Source organism: Phocoena phocoena, chromosome 9 (genome assembly GCF_963924675.1).
Source record: "Phocoena phocoena chromosome 9, mPhoPho1.1, whole genome shotgun sequence".
NCBI classification, from domain to species: Eukaryota; Metazoa; Chordata; class Mammalia; order Artiodactyla; family Phocoenidae; genus Phocoena; species Phocoena phocoena.
The window spans coordinates 32,151,623-32,171,870 of record NC_089227.1 but is presented as its reverse complement, the minus strand read 5'-3'; the positions used below and the strand labels follow the sequence as shown (position 1 = coordinate 32,171,870).

At 38.9% G+C, this 20,248-nt stretch overlaps 1 protein-coding gene across 1 annotated transcript in view; it reads left to right on the top strand.

Moving 5' to 3' along the window:
• The window catches only part of DNAH11 (dynein axonemal heavy chain 11), a 315,873-nt gene that overhangs the window by 96,029 nt on the left and 199,596 nt on the right, over positions 1–20,248 (top strand). The window contains 2 exon segments of the mRNA XM_065883652.1: positions 12,727–12,876; positions 16,214–16,447. Coding sequence (XP_065739724.1) covers positions 12,727–12,876; positions 16,214–16,447 — 384 coding nt within the window.

Genomic DNA, 20,248 nt, shown 5'->3' with positions numbered 1-20,248 from the left:
TTCTTTCATCATCAGAATCAGTTTCAGTCCACCAGACACAGCTTTTCCGTCTCTGCCTTTTGTGCTAACATCCTGAATATGCGCCCTGTACTGTGACGGAGATAACATGGCAACTGCAGCTTGTGGGATAACAATGCAATTTGCCCCAGAAAAGATGACCCTTTGTGGGCAGAGGAGTCATGCTGACATCTTGTGAATGACTTGAATTCCTCAGGCCCCCCTCCTCCACCCGCCACACTCAATTTAAGAGTGTTGGTCCAAGTGAGGGTTTCTGCAGTTGATTGTGGAATTTGATCAGCCTGAGTACATCAGCCAGGAAAGTCTGATATTATTACATCCTGTGTTCTATAAGCAGAAATGTCCAATTTAAGATACTTGAGTTGGAATGTCAGAGTGATGAAATCAGTGTGTCTAGAATGCCTTCAGTGGGTTTCAGCTGTTGGTAAGTTTGGTTAAGGTCAAGTTTTAAAGACTTTTCTCCTCCTAGAGTTCACCCTGACCTCCCAGTGGCATAGATTATCTAAAGGACTGAGGATGTGGCTGTGCTGTGTAACTTCCATGGTCAAAATCTCTGGTGGTTACTTATGGAAATACAAACTTAGAGGTATATTTGCAGGATTAATGGTCATGGCGCAGTAGTTATGAAGTTGCACATGATTCAGTATTAAAATTCTGTGCTTTCTCCCCCGCCTTAGAAAAACATCCTTTTGTGTTTTTCAATGAAACGAATGTAGTGGTTAAAGTCAGCCTGAGTAACATCAGTTGGCCCCACTGTACCCTTCCAGGTTGTGATACTGTGCCTTGAAATAGCTGACAACTTGGTGTTTTTAGCCACTGGTTCCTTATGACTTGAAAGATCTTTTTGTCCTAGAAGCATTGGTGCATTTTGTCTTCCTTCATCTCCTATGTGATGATGAGTGAAAGCTTCCCCATGATAGAGGTATACTAAAGAATGACACACTTTCCATGTGATCAGCTGCCTTTGTGTTGTGTGACGGGGGGTAACCGTGGGCCGCATGTGTGGCTGTTGGGCACCTGAAATGTGTCAACTGAGGGGCTGAATTTTTAACTACAATACGTTAGAAAAACTGATCTTTGATTCAGTTATTGGAAAACAAGTTTGAAACAACTAGAACGTGACTCTACTTTCACAACTGTGTATTTTGTGAAACGTAAAGGCAGATGAAGTATTTCTGATGAAAAATCCAAATTGAGATAAGCTGTGAATGTAAAATATGCACCTGGTTTCAAAGACTTAAAGATAAGAAGGTAAAATATCTCATTAGTGATTTTTCTATTAATTACATATTGAAGTGACAATACTTTGGATACATTAGGTCAAATAAAATACATCAGAATTAATTTCACCTGTTTCTTTTTATTTGTTTTAATGTGGCTACTAGAAAGCCACTGCTGTGGCAGTTGAGGCCACAGTGCATTTTCGAAAATGACAAGATCAGGAATATATATGCTCAGAAATGTTTGCATCAAAAATATCCTTCAGTGGCATTGGACCGAATCTACATAAGAAGAAATCTGCCAACTTGTCTTTTGAGAAATCCCCCAAATTTCAGTATGAGACAGATGGCACTCAACTGATAACCCTTAATAGAATGTCAGTATTGGCACTTAGACAGGTGCTTGTGAGAAATGGGCTTAATATTAGGTAATAAAAAGAACTTCTGGTTCTTCAAGGGGGCAGATATCTAAGATCCCGCATCCCCACAAGCTCAGTGGATAGTGCTGGATAGTGGATAGTGCTATCCTGGATAGTTGCTTCCATTTGGTTGTCTCCATGGTAGAGTGAAGGTGCCTCACCGTCTGAATCTCAGGAATCAGGATGATGCAGCTCAGCACTCACTCAGAGTGTGTCACAGCCTTCTTGACATGGATTAGTCCTCCTTAGACAATCAAGAGGGGGAAGTCCCTGGCAGCCCAGTGGTTAGGACTCCATGCTCCCACGGCAGTGGGCACAGGTTCAAGGGGGGATCCTGCGAGCTGTACAGTGCAACCCAAAATAAATAAATAAACCAGTAGCTCTTAAGCAAGAGGAAGAAGGCTCAAGATGCAAGTGGTTAGTTGGCTGCATGCACGAGTGAATGACTTTTAGTTGAAATAAAATCAGTCAAAAATCCCTACTTTTTTATAGTGAGTAGAAGGTTGAAGGGCTCATAGGTACCTACAGTGGAGGGAGGGGGTTGCCCTTGAGTTTAGTTTGGCACCGAGGATGAAATAGGGAAGAGGCAGGAAAAGGAAACTTTTCTGGAGCTAGACATAGGCACATTAGCCATCCATCAGAAGGTAGAATAGTAGGAAAGAACAGAGACCTTGAAATCATGTAGACATGAGTTTAAATCCCGGCTCTGTTGATTTTTTTAAAATTTTATTTCATTTTCTCAACTTCTTGTATAGATATTGGAAAGACAAAAATATTTGGTTCTTTTTTACTTATTATCATAACACTTGTTTTGTCATTTTGGGGGTCAAAATGAACACAGCATTAGTATTTTTAGGATCATTAAAGTAACGTATAATTCTTTTTTTTTTTTTTACATCTTTATTGGAGTATAATTGCTTTACAACGGTGTGTTAGTTTCTGCTTTATAACAAAGTGAATCATTTATACATGTACATATGTTCCCATATCTCTTTCCTCTTGCGTCTCCCGCCCTCCCTATCCCACCCCTCCAGGCGGTCACAGAGCACCGAGCTGATCTCCCTGTGCTATGCGGCTGCTTCCCACTAGTTATCTACCTTATCTGTTGATTATTGACTATGTTACTGCTTTACCTTTCTGAACCTCAGTTTCCTTATATACCAAATGGGGAAAGCAGTAGGTACTATATCTTTGATTTTTGAGCAAGCAGTAAAGCAAACATGTAAAGAACTAAGAAAAATGCTAGCATAGAATATAAAAATGGCCACAAATTCTTCCTCTCCCTTCGTCCATGCCATTTCAATGTGAAGCTGCAATTTGCATCAAGGGGTAGAGCTTATTTCTCCATTTGGCTTCCTGTGTGACTTGTTTTGGCCAGTGTATCATTAGCAAGAGGCTTGAAAAGCATTTGTACACTGCGCTTGCCCTCTTGTTGCTCTTTGGAAACCTATGGCCACCTCCTCATGAATAAGCCAAGGCTAGCCTGCTGGTTGAGGAGAAGCACATGCCCATACCCAAGCCACCAGCTGGACAACCATCACACACATGTGAGAAGCCATCGATCACCAGTAGACTGCAGAGGTGTGAGGGTGCCCAGCTGGGACCAACTGAAAGAACCCAAAAGCCCCGACACAGAATGTGAACTCTGAAATTGTTGCTTTTTTAAGCCACTAAATTTTGAGGTAGTTTGTTACACTGCAAAAACTAATTGATGCACGTTATATATTCACATAGACATGTCTAAGTACAGAATGTACAATCAATATCAAGGACTTTATGTGCTACTGATGTAATATAAAAGATTTTACCTGAAATTCAAAAAAACCCCCAAAATGATAAATGTCAAGTACTAATCCCTGAAGCTAGTTTTCTTTATTTTCTTTCTTTTTATTTTTGTTTTGTTTTTCTTCTTCCTAAAGGTACCTTCATATTAGCTATGCATTGTTTTGACATTCGTGAGTGTGAAAGAACTGGTGAAAATATCATGAGTTGGTGTGTTTCTGAATCTTCGCTAGGCTGAAATACTCTGCCTAGCAATGTGTTCATTTCCCCCTCTTTTTTCAATTTGTACAGATATTTTGTCAAACTCTGACATGATTTTTCATTAGAAAAACACATACATTCACATGATGAGCTATCAAGATCAAACCTACCAAAAGCCTAAGGTTAAAAAGACTCATAGTACTGGGCTTCCCTGGTGGCGCAGTGGTTGAGAGTCTGCCTTCCGATGCAGGGGACACGAGTTCGTGCCCCCGTCCGGGAAGATCCCACATGCCGCGGAGCAGCTAGCCCAGTGAGCCATGGCCACTGAGCCTGTGCGTCCAGAGCCTGTGCTCCGCAACAGGAGAGGCCACAACAGTGAGAGGCCTGCGTACCACAAAAAAAAAAAAAAAGACTCACAGTACTAAATAATGGTAAGAATGTGGAGCAATGGGAATGTTCCTATCTAGCCAGTGTGATTGTAGATTGGTACAACCACTCAGGAAACCTGTTTGACAGTATCTTCTAAATTTGAATATAATAATACATTATTATCCAGCAGTTCCTCTTCTTAGTGTATACTCAGCAGAAATGAATACATAGGTGAACCAAAGTATGTGACAAGAATTTTCATAGCTACATTATCCATAACACCCCCAAACTGGAAATAATCCAAATGTCTCTGAACAGTTGAATGCGTAAATACATCGTGTAATATTCATATAACAGAGTACCACATAGCAATGAAGAAGAAAACTAGTGCTATACATAATAACATGAATAAACCTCACTAACATGATGTTGAATGATAGAAGGCAGACGCAAGAATACATATTGTATGACTCCCCTTATGTAAAGGTAATATCCATTTTTTAAAAAAAATTTATTAGAGTATAGTTGATTTATAATGCGTTAGTTTCAGCTGTACAGCAAAGTGATGCAGTTATACATATATTCATTCCTTTTCAGGTTTTTTCCCATATAGATTATTACAGAATATTGAGTAGACTTCCCTGCGCTATACAGTGGGTTCTTGTTGGTTACCTGTTTTATATATAGTAGTGTCTTTATGTTACTCCCAAGTTCCTGATTTATTCCCCCCCCACAGTGTTTCCCCTTTGGTAACCATAGGTATGATTTCAATACCTGTGCATCTGTTTCTGTTTTGTAATTAAGTTCGTTTTTATCATTTTTTAAAAATTAGATTGCACTTACAGATGTAGAAAACAATTTTATGGTTACCAGGGAGGAAAAGGGAGGAGGGATAAATTGTGAGATTGGGATTCACATATACATACTACTATATATAAAATAGATAACTAATAAGGACCTACTGTATAGTACAGGGAACTACTGAATACTCTGTAATGACCTACATGGAAAAGGTGTCTAAAAAAGAGTGGACATATGTATTTATATAACTGATTCACAGTGCTGTACAGCAGAAAGTAACACAACATTGTAAACCAACTATACTTCAATAAAACTTTTTTAAAAAGAAAAAATTTAGATTCCACATATGAGTGATATCATATGATATTTGTCTTTCTCTGTCTGATTTACTTCAGTTAGTATGATAATCTCTAAGTCCATCTGTGTTGCTGCACATGACATTAGTTTGGTTCTTTTTATATGGCTGAGTACTATTCCATTGTACATCTGTACCACATATTCTTTATCCATTCCTCTGTCGATGGACATTTAGGTTGCTTCCATGTCTTGGCTGTTGTAAATAGAGCTTCAATGAACAATGGGGTGCATGTATTTTTCAAATTATGGTTTTCTTCAGGTATGTGCCCAGGAGTGGGATTGCTGGATCATATGGTATTTCTATTTTTTTGTTTTTTAAGGTACTGCCATACTGTTCTCCATAGTGGTTGTACCAATTTACATTCCTACCAACAGTGTAGGAGGGTTCCCTTTTCTCCACACCCTCTCCAGCATTTCTTGTTTGTAGACTTTTTGATGATGCCCATTCTAACCAGTATGAGGTGCTACCTCACTGTAGTTTTGATTTGCATTTCTCTAATAATTAGTGAAGTTGAGCAGTTTTTCATATGCCTCTTGGCCATCTGTATGTCTTCTTTGGAGTAATGTCTATTTAGGTCGTACACCCATTTTTTGATTGGGTTGTTTGGTTTTTTTTGACATAGAGCTGCATGAGCTGTTTATATATTTTGGAGATTAACCCCTTGTCAGTCACTTCGTTTGCAAATATTTTCTCCCATTCTGTGGGTTGGCCTTTTGTTTTGTTTATGGTTTCCTTTGCTGTGCACAAGTCTTTAGGTTTAATTAGATCCCATTCATTTATTTTTGTTTTTATTTTCATTACTCTAGGAGGTGGATCCAAAAAGATATTGCTGCGATTTATGTCAGAGAGTGTTCTGCCTACCTTTTCTTCTCAGAGTTTTATAGTGTCCAGCCTTACATTTAGGTCTTTGATCAATTTTGAGTTTAGTTTTGTGTGTGGTGTTAGAGAATGTTCTAATTTCATTCTTTTACATGTAGCTGTCCAGTTTTCCCAACACCGCTTATTGAAGAGACTGTCTTTTCTCCATTGTATATTCTTGTCTCCTTTGTCATAGATTAATTGACCATATGTGTGTGGGTTTATTTCTGGGCTTTCTTTCCTGTTCCATTGATCTCTATTTCTGTTTCTGTGCCAATACCATGCTGTTTTGATTACTGTAGCTTTGTAGTATAGTGTGAAGTCAGGGAGCCTGATTCCTCCAGCTCCATTTTTCTTTCTCAGGATTGCCTTGGCTATTCGGGGTCTTTCATGTTTCCATACAAATTGTGAAACTTTTTGTTCCAGTTCTGTGAAAAATGCCATTGGTAATTTTTAAAAATTAATTAATTTATTTATGGCTGTGTTGGGTCTTCGTTTCTGTGCCAGGGCTTTCTCTAGTTGTGGCAAGTGGAGGCCACTCTTCATTGTGGTGCGTGGGCCTCTCACTATTGCGGCCTCTCTTGTCGCGGAGCACAGGCTCCAGACGTGCAGGCTCAGTAATTGTGGCTCACGGGCCCAGTTGCTTCGCGGCTTGTGGGATCTTCCCAGACCAGGGCTTGAACCCATGTCCCCTGCATTGGCAGGCAGATTCTTGACCACTGCGCCACCAGGGAAGCCCGCCATTGGTAATTTGATGGCGATTGCACTGAATCTGTTGATTGCCTTGGGTAGTATGGTCATTTTCACAATGTTGATTCTTCCAGTTCAAGAGCGTGGTATCACTTTCCATCTGTTTGTGTCATCTTTGATTTCTTTCATTTGTGTCTTATAGGTTTCGTAGTACAAGTTTTTTGCCTCCTTAGGTAGGTTTATTCATAGGTATTTTATTCTTTTTGATGTGACGGTAAATGGGATTGTTTCCTTAATTTATGTTTCTGATATTTCATTGTTAGTGTATAAGAATACAAGAGCTTGCTTTGTATCAATTTTGTTGTTGTTGGGTTTTTTTTTGGCCGTGCCACACAGCTTGCAAGATCCCAGTTCCCCAACCAGGTATTGAACCTGCATTCTTGGCAGTGAAAGCACAGAGTCCTAACCATTGGACCGCCAGGAAATTCCATTGATTTTGTATCCTGCAACTTTGTTGAATTCATTGATGAGCTCTAGTTGTTTTCTGGTAGCATCTTTAGGATTTTCTGTGTATAGTATCATATCATCTTACAGTTTTACTTCTTTTCCAATTTGGATTCCTTTTATTTCTTTTTCTTCACTGATTTCCCTGGCTAAGACTTCCAAAACTGTGTTGAATAAAAGTGGCAACAGTGGACATCCTTGTCTTGTTCCTGATCTTAGAGGGAATGCTTTCACCTTTTCACCATTGAGAGTGATGTTAGCTCTGGGTTTGTCATATATGGGCTTTATTAGGTAATGTCCATTTTTGAGAGGAGGGACTAGTGACTGACATGGGCCATGAGGATTTTTGGGGGGGTTCAGGTGTATTCAGTTTCTTAATTGTCTCAGTGGTTACAAGAGTTGTGTTCACTTTGCTAAAATTTATTAAGCTCTACACACGTGATTTTTTTCACTTTTCTCCATTTAAATTTTCAAAAGGTTATTTAAAAACTCAAGAGTTTGTATTGTCAGCATATCTATATATATTTACATACACATGCTAAAAATGTTAAGGAAGAAATACAGAATCAGCACCGATAATATAGGTATGTCCAAGTTATATTAATTAGTGAAAAATCAAATTGCAAAATATTATGTGTACTATGATTTTATTTTTGGTAAAAGCAAACCAAGCAATACCCAATACCTAGGATTGGCTATAATGGTTTACAAAATTTATAACAAATTTAGTCTTTCTGAATTATATAATTGCATGTTCACTATTGAAAATTTGAAAAATATAAAAATACTAAAGGTAAGAATAACATACTCCTAGATGCTAGTTTTGAGTGGTTGTAGTTTTTCTTTATATGTCTGTGTTTATGTAGGTAAGAACATATATACTTAATCAAAATTGAAATATTCTTCTACAATATGATGTTTAATGTCGAAAAAAGTTTTCATTATTTGAAAGTGCTATAACTGATTTAACCAACTTCTAGAAAGTTTTTGCATATTTAGACTTTCAACAATGTTGCGTGTCCATTTCCCTATACTGTCACCTATATTGAGTATTATTAAAAATATAAAACACAACAATAAACTGTTCAACATTATGACAGACTTAAATTTTTTTACATGTAAAAATAAAGGACTCATTTTTCTCTTGTTCTAGAGGATAATATTCACAATAGACAGGACTGCCTACATTTTAGACATTACTTATCTTCTCACAAATACTATCATGAGTATTACCATCATTATGTATAAATGAGCTAATGACTACGTGTGAATGAATCCTGAGGTGTTCATCATGCCAGGAGTAATATCAGGACTTTGTGTCTATTTTATCTCAGTTAATCAGCAGCAGCATCTTTCATAGATGGGGCAAATATGAAATGAGATATAGGCAAAAAGCAAGGGGTAAGCTTTGTGAATGTATAGTAGCCATACAGGGAAACTAGGACATAGCAATACATCTGAGATATACATAAAAGCATATGTAGAAGCTGTATGATTTCGTTTTTCTTCCCTTTCTTTTCTAGGTGAACGTAGGGTAGACTGCTGATCTGATTGCTGTATCAGTTTGCATTTTAAATTATAAAATTACCTAGATGAGTAAATATTTTTGACTTTATTTACAGGTAGATAAATGTCAGCTCTTAAAAAGGCAGCTCTCCCTGTGCACAGACCTGAAAAATACGAATTTCAGTTACCAAGGATCAGTTTAACTCTGTTCCCCCAATAACATGGTTCAAATTTCACATACTAAGGTGTGTTAACTGTGAGTGATCTCGAGAGGCACAAACTTCATTGCTGCCTCCTCAGTCCACAAAAATCACCATGTCAGTAACAGATGTACATCTTGACTCGTGACCAGTTACGTCACACCTTTGAAAGTCTGTCTGTGGTCAGCTGTCACACATTTGTTGTTTGATTCTGACGTAATCAGCAAAGAACGTAGTGTGTTACCACCTTGTCCCCAGTGAAGAACCCACGTGACGGTTTACAAAAATAAACCTTCAAAAGAGGGAATTAGTAATGAAGTTGATAGTATAGCAAAGTAGTGAAAATTGATAACGCTAGACATGAAATTTGAATCATAGGTGTAGCTATGGAAGAGAAAGGTGACTGTGGAAATGACACTACACCATTTGAGAGGTTCTAGATATGCAGCCAGAGGATTATAGTGAAAATGAACTCATTGATATAAATGTAAACACTGGTTGTGACAAAAAGGATGAAGATGTCCTAGAGGAAGTGATACCAGGAAAAAAAAAAAACTTGACATTAAAGAAACTCTCAGAAATATCAGGACATGGAGACCTCAAAGGATGAAAGGTTGGCAGCCAATCCGAACTTCCAAAGGAATATGGCGACTACACAAAGCATAGGGAAGGTGCTCACTCAGTATTTTAAGTTACAAGATGAGAAGAAGGAGGCAAGCACTGTTCGAACTACTCTTGATAAGTTTCCTATAAAGGAGTAAAACACTTAATTTTTAATTTTCTTTTAGTATTTTAAGTTAGTGTACTAAGTATAGTTTACACTTTTTATTTCTCTGTACTTTTATAACCAAGAGTGAGAGGGATTTTAATGTTTTAACGAAAATTTTTAGCGGCCAAAGCATAATCGTAAGTTTGCCCATTGATCGTGGAGGTTGCATGGTGGTTTTTACGATCACGCCCTACTGTACAAAGCAGGGGCTGCCTGTCTGGCTACGCACCAGTGGGTGGATGCACCTGATTTACTGTAAACCAGTGGAACAGCATTTCAACTTTTGTTGCTAACCTTTTAGAAACCTACTCAAGATACAACAAAATTATTGAATTTCATGATTTGAAGTGTTCAAATCCATTCTGTTTCTTTAGTGTGGTGCAAAGAGGGGGCCTCTGAGGCATTAGTTTTTATGTATTTTTTAAACTGTAAAATAAGTCTTTCCAAAGACAAACTAGGAAAAAGGAATTTTAATTTTGTGTTAACAGGTACAAAGGGATATCATTAGAAATGGAACAGATCTGAGGTCAACAGCATCCTTGTTAGTTTAAAAAAATGGTCCTGTTCTCTCAGAAGCTCTAAATGGAAGGCAGAATAGGAAAATATCCAACTTCCAACACGCCAGGTATAAGTCATGGGAGAACCTCAAGCCGTGGGGTTTGTGTTTCCTGGTCACCCACTGAGTGACTAGAGACTAGAGTTCTTTTGAAATGCTTTCCTCACCAAAGCAATGATGTGTGAGGATGTCTGACAGTCGAGGTCTCATTTATCCCGCAGCTTTGTACCTGACTATTATTTGTACCTGACTAGGCCCATTACACAGTAGAAGCCATTAAACATCTGTGCACTTCCTGGCCACTTCAGCTGTGATAGCGAGTTGTTAGAGGATTGGAGATACTTTCTGTGTATAATGTCCTGTGGGTTATGTACAGGGATGGGGGAGACTGTGGTAACCCAAGCAGTGATCATCAGCTACTGCTCTGCCTACACTGAAAGTGAGAGACTCAAAAACTCATCTATTTTAAACTCGGAAGATTCCTTGCTGTGCTTTTCTTCAGTACTAAAACTGTGAATACAGCAAAAATGTTAAGGCTAAAAGCTTCAAAGATTAAATCACCCTTAAGGAGTTCCTTACCAATATTGGTACTGGTCTTTTCACATGGGAAATTTAGGCGGGTTGCTGTTGTTTGTAGAAGCTGCTATTGGTATAGTTATCAAGGCCATTTAAACTGTGTTTCAAGAAAAACTCATTGCAGAGATGGCTTTAATGCTATGTGCTGGGAAATGTCAGCACCTTTTATTATTTTTTTTTTTTACTGAGGTGACATTCAGGTAACACAGAATTAGCCATTTTAAAGTGTATGATTCATTGGCGTTTTGTCTGTTCACAATGTTGTACATCCATCACTTCTGTCTAGTTGCTAAATATTTTCATCACCCCACAGTAAAAACCTCGTGCCCATTACGAAGTCATCGTGCATTCCCTCGTCCCCCTGTCTCCTAGTAGCCATCAGTCTGCTTTCTGTTTCTGTGGATTTACCTATTCTGGCCATTTCATGTACATGGAATCATACACTATATGATCTTTTGTGACTGACTTCTTTCACGTAGCATGATGTTTTCAGGGTTCATCCATGTTGTAGAGTGTACCAGTACTTACTTCCTTTTGATGGTTGAACAGTATTCCATTGTATGGATATGCCACAGTGCACAATGTGTCCATTCATCCATCAGTGGACATTTGGGTTGGTTCCACCTTTTGGCTGCTGTGAATAATACTGCTCTGAACTTTTGTACAAGTATTTGAGTACGTTTTCAGTAATTTGGGGTATATATCTAGGAGTGGAATTACTGGGTCCTATGACAAGTTTATAGTTAGTTAACTTTTTGAGGAATCACCAAACTGTTTCCCACTTCTCAGGTTTTACAGTAATTTTGCCAAGTGTAAGGAGGGAGCACTTGTTCCCTTTCCTGATAGTTCCTGTGGTTCACTCTGCCCTCTATTCAGTCCACCCCAGGGGGAGGTAGAGCGGCTTCCCTTACTGGTAGCCTGCAGAATACGCGTCTTCCTCTCCTTTGCTCCTTGCCAGTTCTGCTGGGTGGAGAGGCCGGTCCCAGTCTGTGCTGATATGACCAGATGGATGTCTTATTGATTCTTGTGTTCTGTTTGGAGGCCAGTTGGGCTTTCATCTCTGAACTGGCCTCTAGCAGAACAAGTGCTGCTCTTTGTCTTTTTAACTTGGTTTTATTTTTCAAGGAGTCCAGAACCTGCACAGGGTTCAGTATGCTATTTACTGGGGGTTCTTTTGGAGATCCCACAACTTAGGATGTAAAAGGTTATGATGCTCGAAGAGTTTGAACTTTGTAGATGTGGCTTGGACTTGGAGGTTTAAGATCTAACGGCCACTTATTCTTAGCAGTGTCAACTTTGATGAAGTCACCTAATACTTTGCCTTCAATTTCTTTGTCAATGAAAATGGGGGAACCCCATTCACCTTTCTGATGTAACAGATACGCTCTGGGGCTCATGTAAATAGCAAAGCAAGTGTACAATAACATAGGACCTGACCCAAGAATAAGACTATCTAATTTACATTTTTGTTTCACATATTTTAACACAGCTTTTTTTTTTAAACAATATAAGGTCTTTTATGGTGTAAGTAAAATACCATGTCTGAATTTTAATAACCTGACCACAAAATTCCCAGCAGCATGATTGCTACAGGAATATGGTACAGATAGAGAAGTTGGTAAGTCTCCAGCCTTTAAGGAGAAAATAGATAACCTAGCAGGGTAAGTATTCACCTCCCAACACCTGTTGATGTGATCAGAGTGCCTGGCCACTTCTCCATCTGGGTCATTTCAAACTCTGGAATTGAAGAAGTGATTTTTATTTGGAAGAAAAACATTTTGAGGCATCTCTGTAACGATACAAAGACAGTTTTGTGAATTCATTTAGCCACATCTGTAGATTACCAGAATATACATGCAGTAAGAAATGCTCTTATCTCTTCTTCTTATCTTGTCTTAGGTTACACACCACCTTTCCAAACTCTTTGACAGCATCGTAGATCTGCAGTTTGAAGGCGATCAGGATGTTTCTGCGCACAGGGCCGTTGGAATGTACAGCAAAGAAAAGGAATACGTCCCATTCCCAGCTGAGTGTGAATGCATAGGCCATGTAAGATTTGCTTATGAGGTTCTCTATGCCAGAGAAGTATTGGGGGGATAATTTTTAAAAGTTGACCAAGAAAAAATCAACTCATGTCAAATGAGGCTCTGGTTAGTTCTGTGCTCAGAGATTCCCGCTTACCTGTGTCCGGTGTGACAGGGCTCCTCTGCCGTGCTTCCCACTCTGACCATCAGGCTTCAGCACCCTGCAGGAGCTCACACTTGCTCACAGTTGCGCCAGACGGGAGGGACTGTCACAGACTGAACGAGTAAACTCCAGAATTAGTAGCAAATGCCACCCAGTGACTGAGTCTCCTACAGAGCACACTGTTTTCACCCCTGCTCAGAGTACAGGGAAGGGTTAGGGCGAAGCAGCACCTTGCAATGAAGCACGTTTTAAAGAGGCTGTGGTTCAGGATTCTGACGTGGGTGTTGTAAATGGCTGCTCGTAAATAAAGTTGATTGAGTCCACTAAGCTAGTGTCATGTACACTAATCACCATGTGCACAGACAGTTAACATCCTCTCTTCTCTTACAGCCAAACACCTCAAACACATTCTTAAGTTATCTGTAAGAATGGCTCTTAACCATTTACGAAGCAGCTCTTGGTGTTTTCAGATGATTTAGAGGAGTTGCATCTTTTTACGACGATGCTTATATAGGTTGAGTTAATCCACAGGGTAACTGAGACAGTAGCCTCTATTGCAGAACAGTTTAGGTTGAGGCAGGGGGTTCCTTAAAGGGTCCCTTGCAGAAATGTGATGGCAACCTTTTTTTTTTTTACAAGGGTTTCCTTTATTCCTCTCTGTTGCTTTTTAATATTGTACCAGAAAAATCCTGCCAAATGCAGGGGAAGCAGATGGTGGAATACTTTGATTAAAGTATATTTGTGATCTCTGGGGCTCTTTAGGATATTATTACAATGATTAGAAAAAATCACCATAAACTATCTTGACAAAAGTGTGTTGCTGTCTGCCTCCCCCCGGCAGACTGCTAGCTGACTGGCATAGTGCCCAGGAGGACAGTCCAACCATAGATGTGGGTGTCACTAGCAGGAACCCTTGGTACTGAAAGTTTTCACAGTGCTCTAACTTATTTTATATAAGCAACTTATGCTAGAGACTTTTGGGCATGTAGCACATTTACCCTCTAATTGCCTGTTTTATAAAAAGATGCTTTTACTTTAGGTCTTCCCCCCACCTTCCCCCCACACTTTTATGATTGTTTCCTCCCCAGTTTCGGCTCTTTGCGTTTTATTCGACAGGTGTTTATTGAATACCTACTATGTACCAGCTGCTGGGTTTGGCTTTTGGAGATCCAGAAAAGAATAAGACATGGCACCTGTCCTGGGGGACCTCTTAAGCTTATTGAATAAATGGATATTCACATAATTAGTGATAATGGGAAGTGATAATTCTTGTTATAGAGGGTCGGACAGAAGCTGATGAAAGACCAAGAAGTGGGAGATCAAGCAAGCATCTCATCAGGGCTTAGTTCTCAAATTATATTGAGCTGAGTTGCCGTTGGTGGCATAGTCTGTGAACACGGGTTGATGTGTCACCTTGTATGTGTGTTTGGTCTTCCCAGATGGACTGGAGAGTCCTCGAGAACGGGTGGCCATACTAAGGACATGGATCCCAGGGTATCTGGGATATTTTCAAGTGATACCTAATTTACTAAAGGAGCTTGCTGCTTGGTGACATTAAGAGTTGTGTGGAGTGACTGCAGTAGTGATTAGGTCACCCTCTCTCAGGTATCTGAACAAAGCCCAGCTAGGAAGCCGGGAGAGAAGTCTTTTAGGATGTTGGGGATGGTTCTTCCCTTTTTCTTCCAATAGGGAAGGCTGTCAGCTCACTGACCACGTACCGCTCCTTCCCAGTTCTCCAGAGAAAGAGATTGTAGGAATGAATGCTGTGTCATCTTCACAGAGGCGGGGAAAGAAATCAGTTGTATAATCTTCAAGATCTCATATAGTCCTTGGAATTAATTTATTATAGTTATTTTTTTATTGATATGATCAATTATTTGCAAACGGTATAGGTATCCTTTTTGTTATATAATATCATCCCAAAGAAACAGATATATGGATAAATATAACAAAGCATATTTGAATAGGATGGAAAACTGGCTGAAATATATTTGTGGGAGCAAAATAAACTTCAAATGAATTTTTTTTTTTTTTTTTTTTTTTAAATTAATTCATTTATTTATTTATTTATTTTGGCTGTGTAGGGTCTTCGTTTCTGTGCGAGGGCTTTCTCTAGTCGTGGCGAGCGGGGGCCACTCTTCATCGCCGTGCACGGGCCTCTCACTGTCGTGGCCTCTCTTGTTGCGGAGCACAGGCTCCAGACATACAGGCTCAGTAGTTGTGGCTCACGGGCCCAGTCGCTCCGTGGCATGTGGGATCTTCCCAGACCAGGGCTCGAACCCGTGTCCCCTGCATTGGCAGGCAGATTCTCAACCACTGCGCCACCAGGGAAGCCCCAAATGAATTTTTTTAAAAAAGATTTTCACAAGTCGGCAGTTGTCCTCTCATACTCTCCTGCTGTGTAATTTATGACAAGTGTGAGGATGAGAGCCAGTAGGGAATACAATTAAGATACTTGCTGAAAACACTTTGGCTTAAGACTAGGAACTATGTAGATTTGAGGGTAGAATCTTTAGTGGATTTAAAAATTATCAAAAGATACATTTAAAAAATCAGTTTCCTAGACTCACAGACATAGAAAGCAAATTTATGGTTACCAAAGGGGAAAGGGGGCAGAGGGATAAATTAGGAGTTTGGGAGTAATGGATACACACTGCTATATATAAAACAAATAACAAGGACCTACTATATAGCACAGGGAACTATATTCAATATCTTGTAATAACCCATAATGGAAAAAATTCTGAAAAAGAATATAACTGAATCCCTTTGCTGTATACCTAAAACTAACACAACATTGTAAATCAACTGTACTTTGGTTTAAAAATCAATTTCCTATTATTTCCAAACCTCTAGAATTTTACTCCAGCATATTGGCTGTGATGCTTGGTTTCTCAAAACACTGTGTGTTATCAGAGGGGATCTTGGTCTAGAACCATCAGGTCTTCAAATCTGAAAAATGAATAATGGAGAACACCTTGTCTGTTTAGGATGTGGAATTTTATCAGCCAGCTGGTAGGTGAAATAAGATGAGCAGTATCCCGGTAGAATCCAGGTTCATGTAGGAAGGACTTCATTAATCAGTAGTTCACTGGCTCGTTATACATATAACTGCGTAGCCTTCAAGGCCATGAGAGGATGGAATAATCCCTTTTCCATAGTTAAGCCTGTGTTACAACACTTCCATTTGCTTCAAAAGGTGGAAACGTGGCTTCTGCAGCTGGAACAGACCATGAAAGAGACAGTGCGACGTTCTATCACAGAAGCCATCGCAGCCTATGAGGACAAACCCAGGGAACTGTGGATTTTTGATTTCCCGGCTCAAGTCGCACTAACTGGCTCACAAATCTGGTGGACCACAGATGTAGGAATAGCCTTCAGTAGGCTAGAGGAAGGCTACGAAACGGCCCTAAAGGATTTCCATAAAAAACAGGTATTTTATAAGATTTATGATTTTGAGATTTAAAGGGACTTGAAGAGGTAAGCTTCATTCATTCATTCTTGTTTTATGGAGTGTCTTCTGTGTTCAAGGTATGATGCTAGGAAGATTTTAGCAATCATTCGTTTAGCTTTCCATTTTATAGTTTGGTGTTGTCCTTCTTGTTTTCTACATGGGTTTAAAACACATCCATCCTTAAACGACAAGGTCCTCCTGTATAGCACAGGGAACTATATTCAATATCCTGAAATAAACCCTAATGGAAAAGAATATAAAAAAGAATGTGTGTATATATATATACATACATACATACATATATATAACTGAGTCACTTTGTTGTACAGCAGAAATTAACACAACACTGTAAATCAGCCATACTTCAATAAAAAATAAATAAAACAAACAAATAAAAAACATCCATCTTTGTCCATTATCTCCCAAGGATCTAGTATACCACCCACATGTAGATACTGTACATATTTTTTTCCTCCTATGTAAGACTCTCCAATTACGCTTTCAAAGGAAGTTGCAGATGTCAGTCATCTTTACCCCTAAACACTTTTATTAATACATACCCATTTCATAAGTTAAATTTCAGTTACTCTATCTCAATTTACCAAAGTTCTTTTTGGTTCTTTAAAAATCAGTTTTATAATGACATGTCTTCATTATGGTTTTTATTCTTCTATCTCATTAATAGTCTTATTTAGGTGGTTCTGTTCCTTTGAGGCTGTTTTTTTTAATTTGAACTTATTTTTTGTATGTTTATTTTTAAAGGTTATCTTCAGGTTGGCTTTTTTTTTTCTGGAGGAATTCTGTGTGTTCTACACTGAGCAGATGTCCCTACGTGTTTTTCTCCTTTTTGCCTGCAGGTTTCTACAGGTTTCGTGAGTTCGGGATTAATTTTGTGGTTAGTTACTCAGTCTGGGATTTACCGATCATAGTGGCAAGGTCATTTTGGATGCCATAGCTTCACATGGCTTAGACCTGAGATTTTCATTTCTTTTAGACGACTTTTTTCCTATCCAAAGCCCCAAGATGTTTCACGCTTTCCTCTTGCTTCTCTGAGCTGGTGGGTAGAGTTTTCTAGAACCTTTTATTGGACTGTGTAATACTCTGAGGATCTTGGCTTTATGTCAGCATCTCAGTTCTAACTCCCTGCCTTGCTCAGGGAGTATAAGAGGCAGAGAACAGAAATGTTGTGTTGCCATGTGGGCAATTTAAATTTCAGTCTCCGATGTGTGGGTCTCTACTCAAATTCTCCTTTCGGCTGCCGTGGCATTAGCCTGTTAACCTCATTCTACTGCTTTAGCTTGGATTCACATCCTTGGCATTAGGGACTATCACCCACTCTCCCCCAACCCTCTCCCTTTCTTTCTTCTGCCTCTCTGTTTCCCCCTCTCTCATGTTTGGCTATGTACTTTGCATGTGGATGTGTTTCGTTTTACTCAAATATCCTCTGTGTTAATAAAGGAATTGTCCATTCAGTTTAACCCAATATGTTATAAGACTGCCTGTTGTTATTATCACTGCTATTTAGGTGGTTTTTATTTTTGGCTCTCAGTAATAATACTGTAGTAAACAGCTTTGTGTTTACATCCATGTAAACATACTGCATATTTTATTTCTTCAGGATAAACCTCCAGATGTAGAATTGCTAGGTCAGAGACTATACCTTCTTAAGCCTTTGAAACATCATGTCAAGTTTACCTTCCCAATATCAGTGCATGAGAATTGTCTGTTGCCTCCCCTGTCATCAACATTGGGTTGATTCTTTTTTTTTTTTTAACGTCTTTATTGGAGTATAATTGCTTTACAGTGGTGTGTTAGTTTCTGCTTTATAACAAAGCGAGTCAGCTATACGTATACATATATCCCCATATCTCCTCCCTCTTGCGTCTCCCTCCCACCCTCCCTATCCCACCCCTCTAGGTGGTCACAAAGCACAGAGCTGATCTCCCTGTGCTATGCGGCTGCTTCCCACTAGCTGTCTGTTTTACATTTTGTAGTGCATATATGTCCATGCTATTCTCTTACTTTGTCCCAGCTTACCCTTCCCCCTCCCCGTGTCCTCAAGTCCATTCTCTACATCTGCATCTTTATTCATGTCCTGCCCCTAGGTTCTCATGGAACAGGTTAGAAAGCCCAGAGATAAACTCACGCACATATGGTCACCTTATTTTTGATAAAGGAGGCAAGAATATACAATGGAGAAAAGACAGCCTCTTCAATTAGTGCTGCTGGGAAAACTGGACAGCTACATGTAAAAGAATGAAATTAGGACACTCCCTAAAACCATACACAAAAATAAAATCACAATGGATTAAAGACCTAAATGTAAGGGTTGATCCTTTTTATTCTTAGAGCTAAAGTTATTTATATTCCAGTAGCCTTAGGTTATTCAGCTAATTAAGAAAATTTAGCTTTTTTCTCCTTTAAAATAATTTTAAAGTTTTCCATTTTGTTCAAGTTATAATAATGCTTCTTTTTCGTGTTAGATGAGAAGTAGACAAAGAGGGTGGTTTATGAAGACAGTATTTACGGGCTTAATTATGAAACACTTCCAGCATGAATTGAAATGTTTGACAGACCAGCCAACAGATGCCTTCAATACAGCATTTCAATGTTGCCACTGGTACTAATATGCACACCAGAGCAGCTAACATTTGAATATTGTTAAAGCTGCAGTTTGGTTCATGAGAAGTGTGTGCGTCTAAATTGAAACCCCATTAGTTTTCACTCTTTAAAAATGGTGGTAACAGTCTGCTGGAGTTTGTTTTTAATTAAAACTACTCTTGCTAATACTGTGAGCAGTTTTTAAGGTGAACTTCAGTCCTTTAAAATAGCTCAATTTCAAAACTGAAATCAGAGTTGGCTGTAACTGACAATCTACCTGAACAAGTAATTTCTTTCCTTAGTTCTCAGTTCCAAATTGTAGTGAGGTAAACGAAGATAATTATTTTAAACTTTATTTCCCACCAGACATATTGTAATTGCATGTTAGGTAGTGTTGGGATTAAAGGCAAAAATACTGCATTTTGAATGTATATCCCTGCCTCGCCAGAGTCTTTGAAGGTAAAACAAATAAAATATAATTTCTCAAATTTGAGCGTTCCTTGGCAAAAGTATTTGGTTAGGCTTGGGATCTGATAAGAAAGTTTTTCCATTCTTCCTTTATCATTGAGCTGTGTGCAAATCAGCGAAAAAGAGATGGAAGCATTTTGGATTCAAAATATTAATTACAAGTGTGCTGGGACATTGCCTAGGGTACTTTTAATAAGACTCACAATAAACAATATAAAGCTTTTCTTATTTAACTATTTATCCTTTCTGACCACAAATATTCAGAAATATTATAGGTATAAGAAAGAGACTCTCATTTTCCTGCTTAGGGTCAGTTTTGGGCCTCATTTTTAATCGTTGAGAAATTTCTCAGAAACAATTGCATACCGTGTTGATAGTGTTCTTATCTCGCCCTGACCCTTTGACCCAAATAGGGAAGGCTGTGAAGGCTGCAGTTACACAGTGTATATTGGAAATGAGTTTTTTGTTTGTTTTCGTCTTTATAGAAATTTGTGACCTGATAGGCTCCTGCTTCATAACAGCAGGAAGCTACAAGATGATGAGTAGAACACATATTCTCTACCGCCCCTCTCATCTGTTAACAGAAAAATTTTCCACAGACAATTTACTGACCTAGTAGGCTTTTATTCAGTGACTCATCAATCAGGCAGCATTCAGTCTGCAGATGGAAAGGAGCTCCAAAGAGCTGTAGAAGATGAGAGATTTTTATAG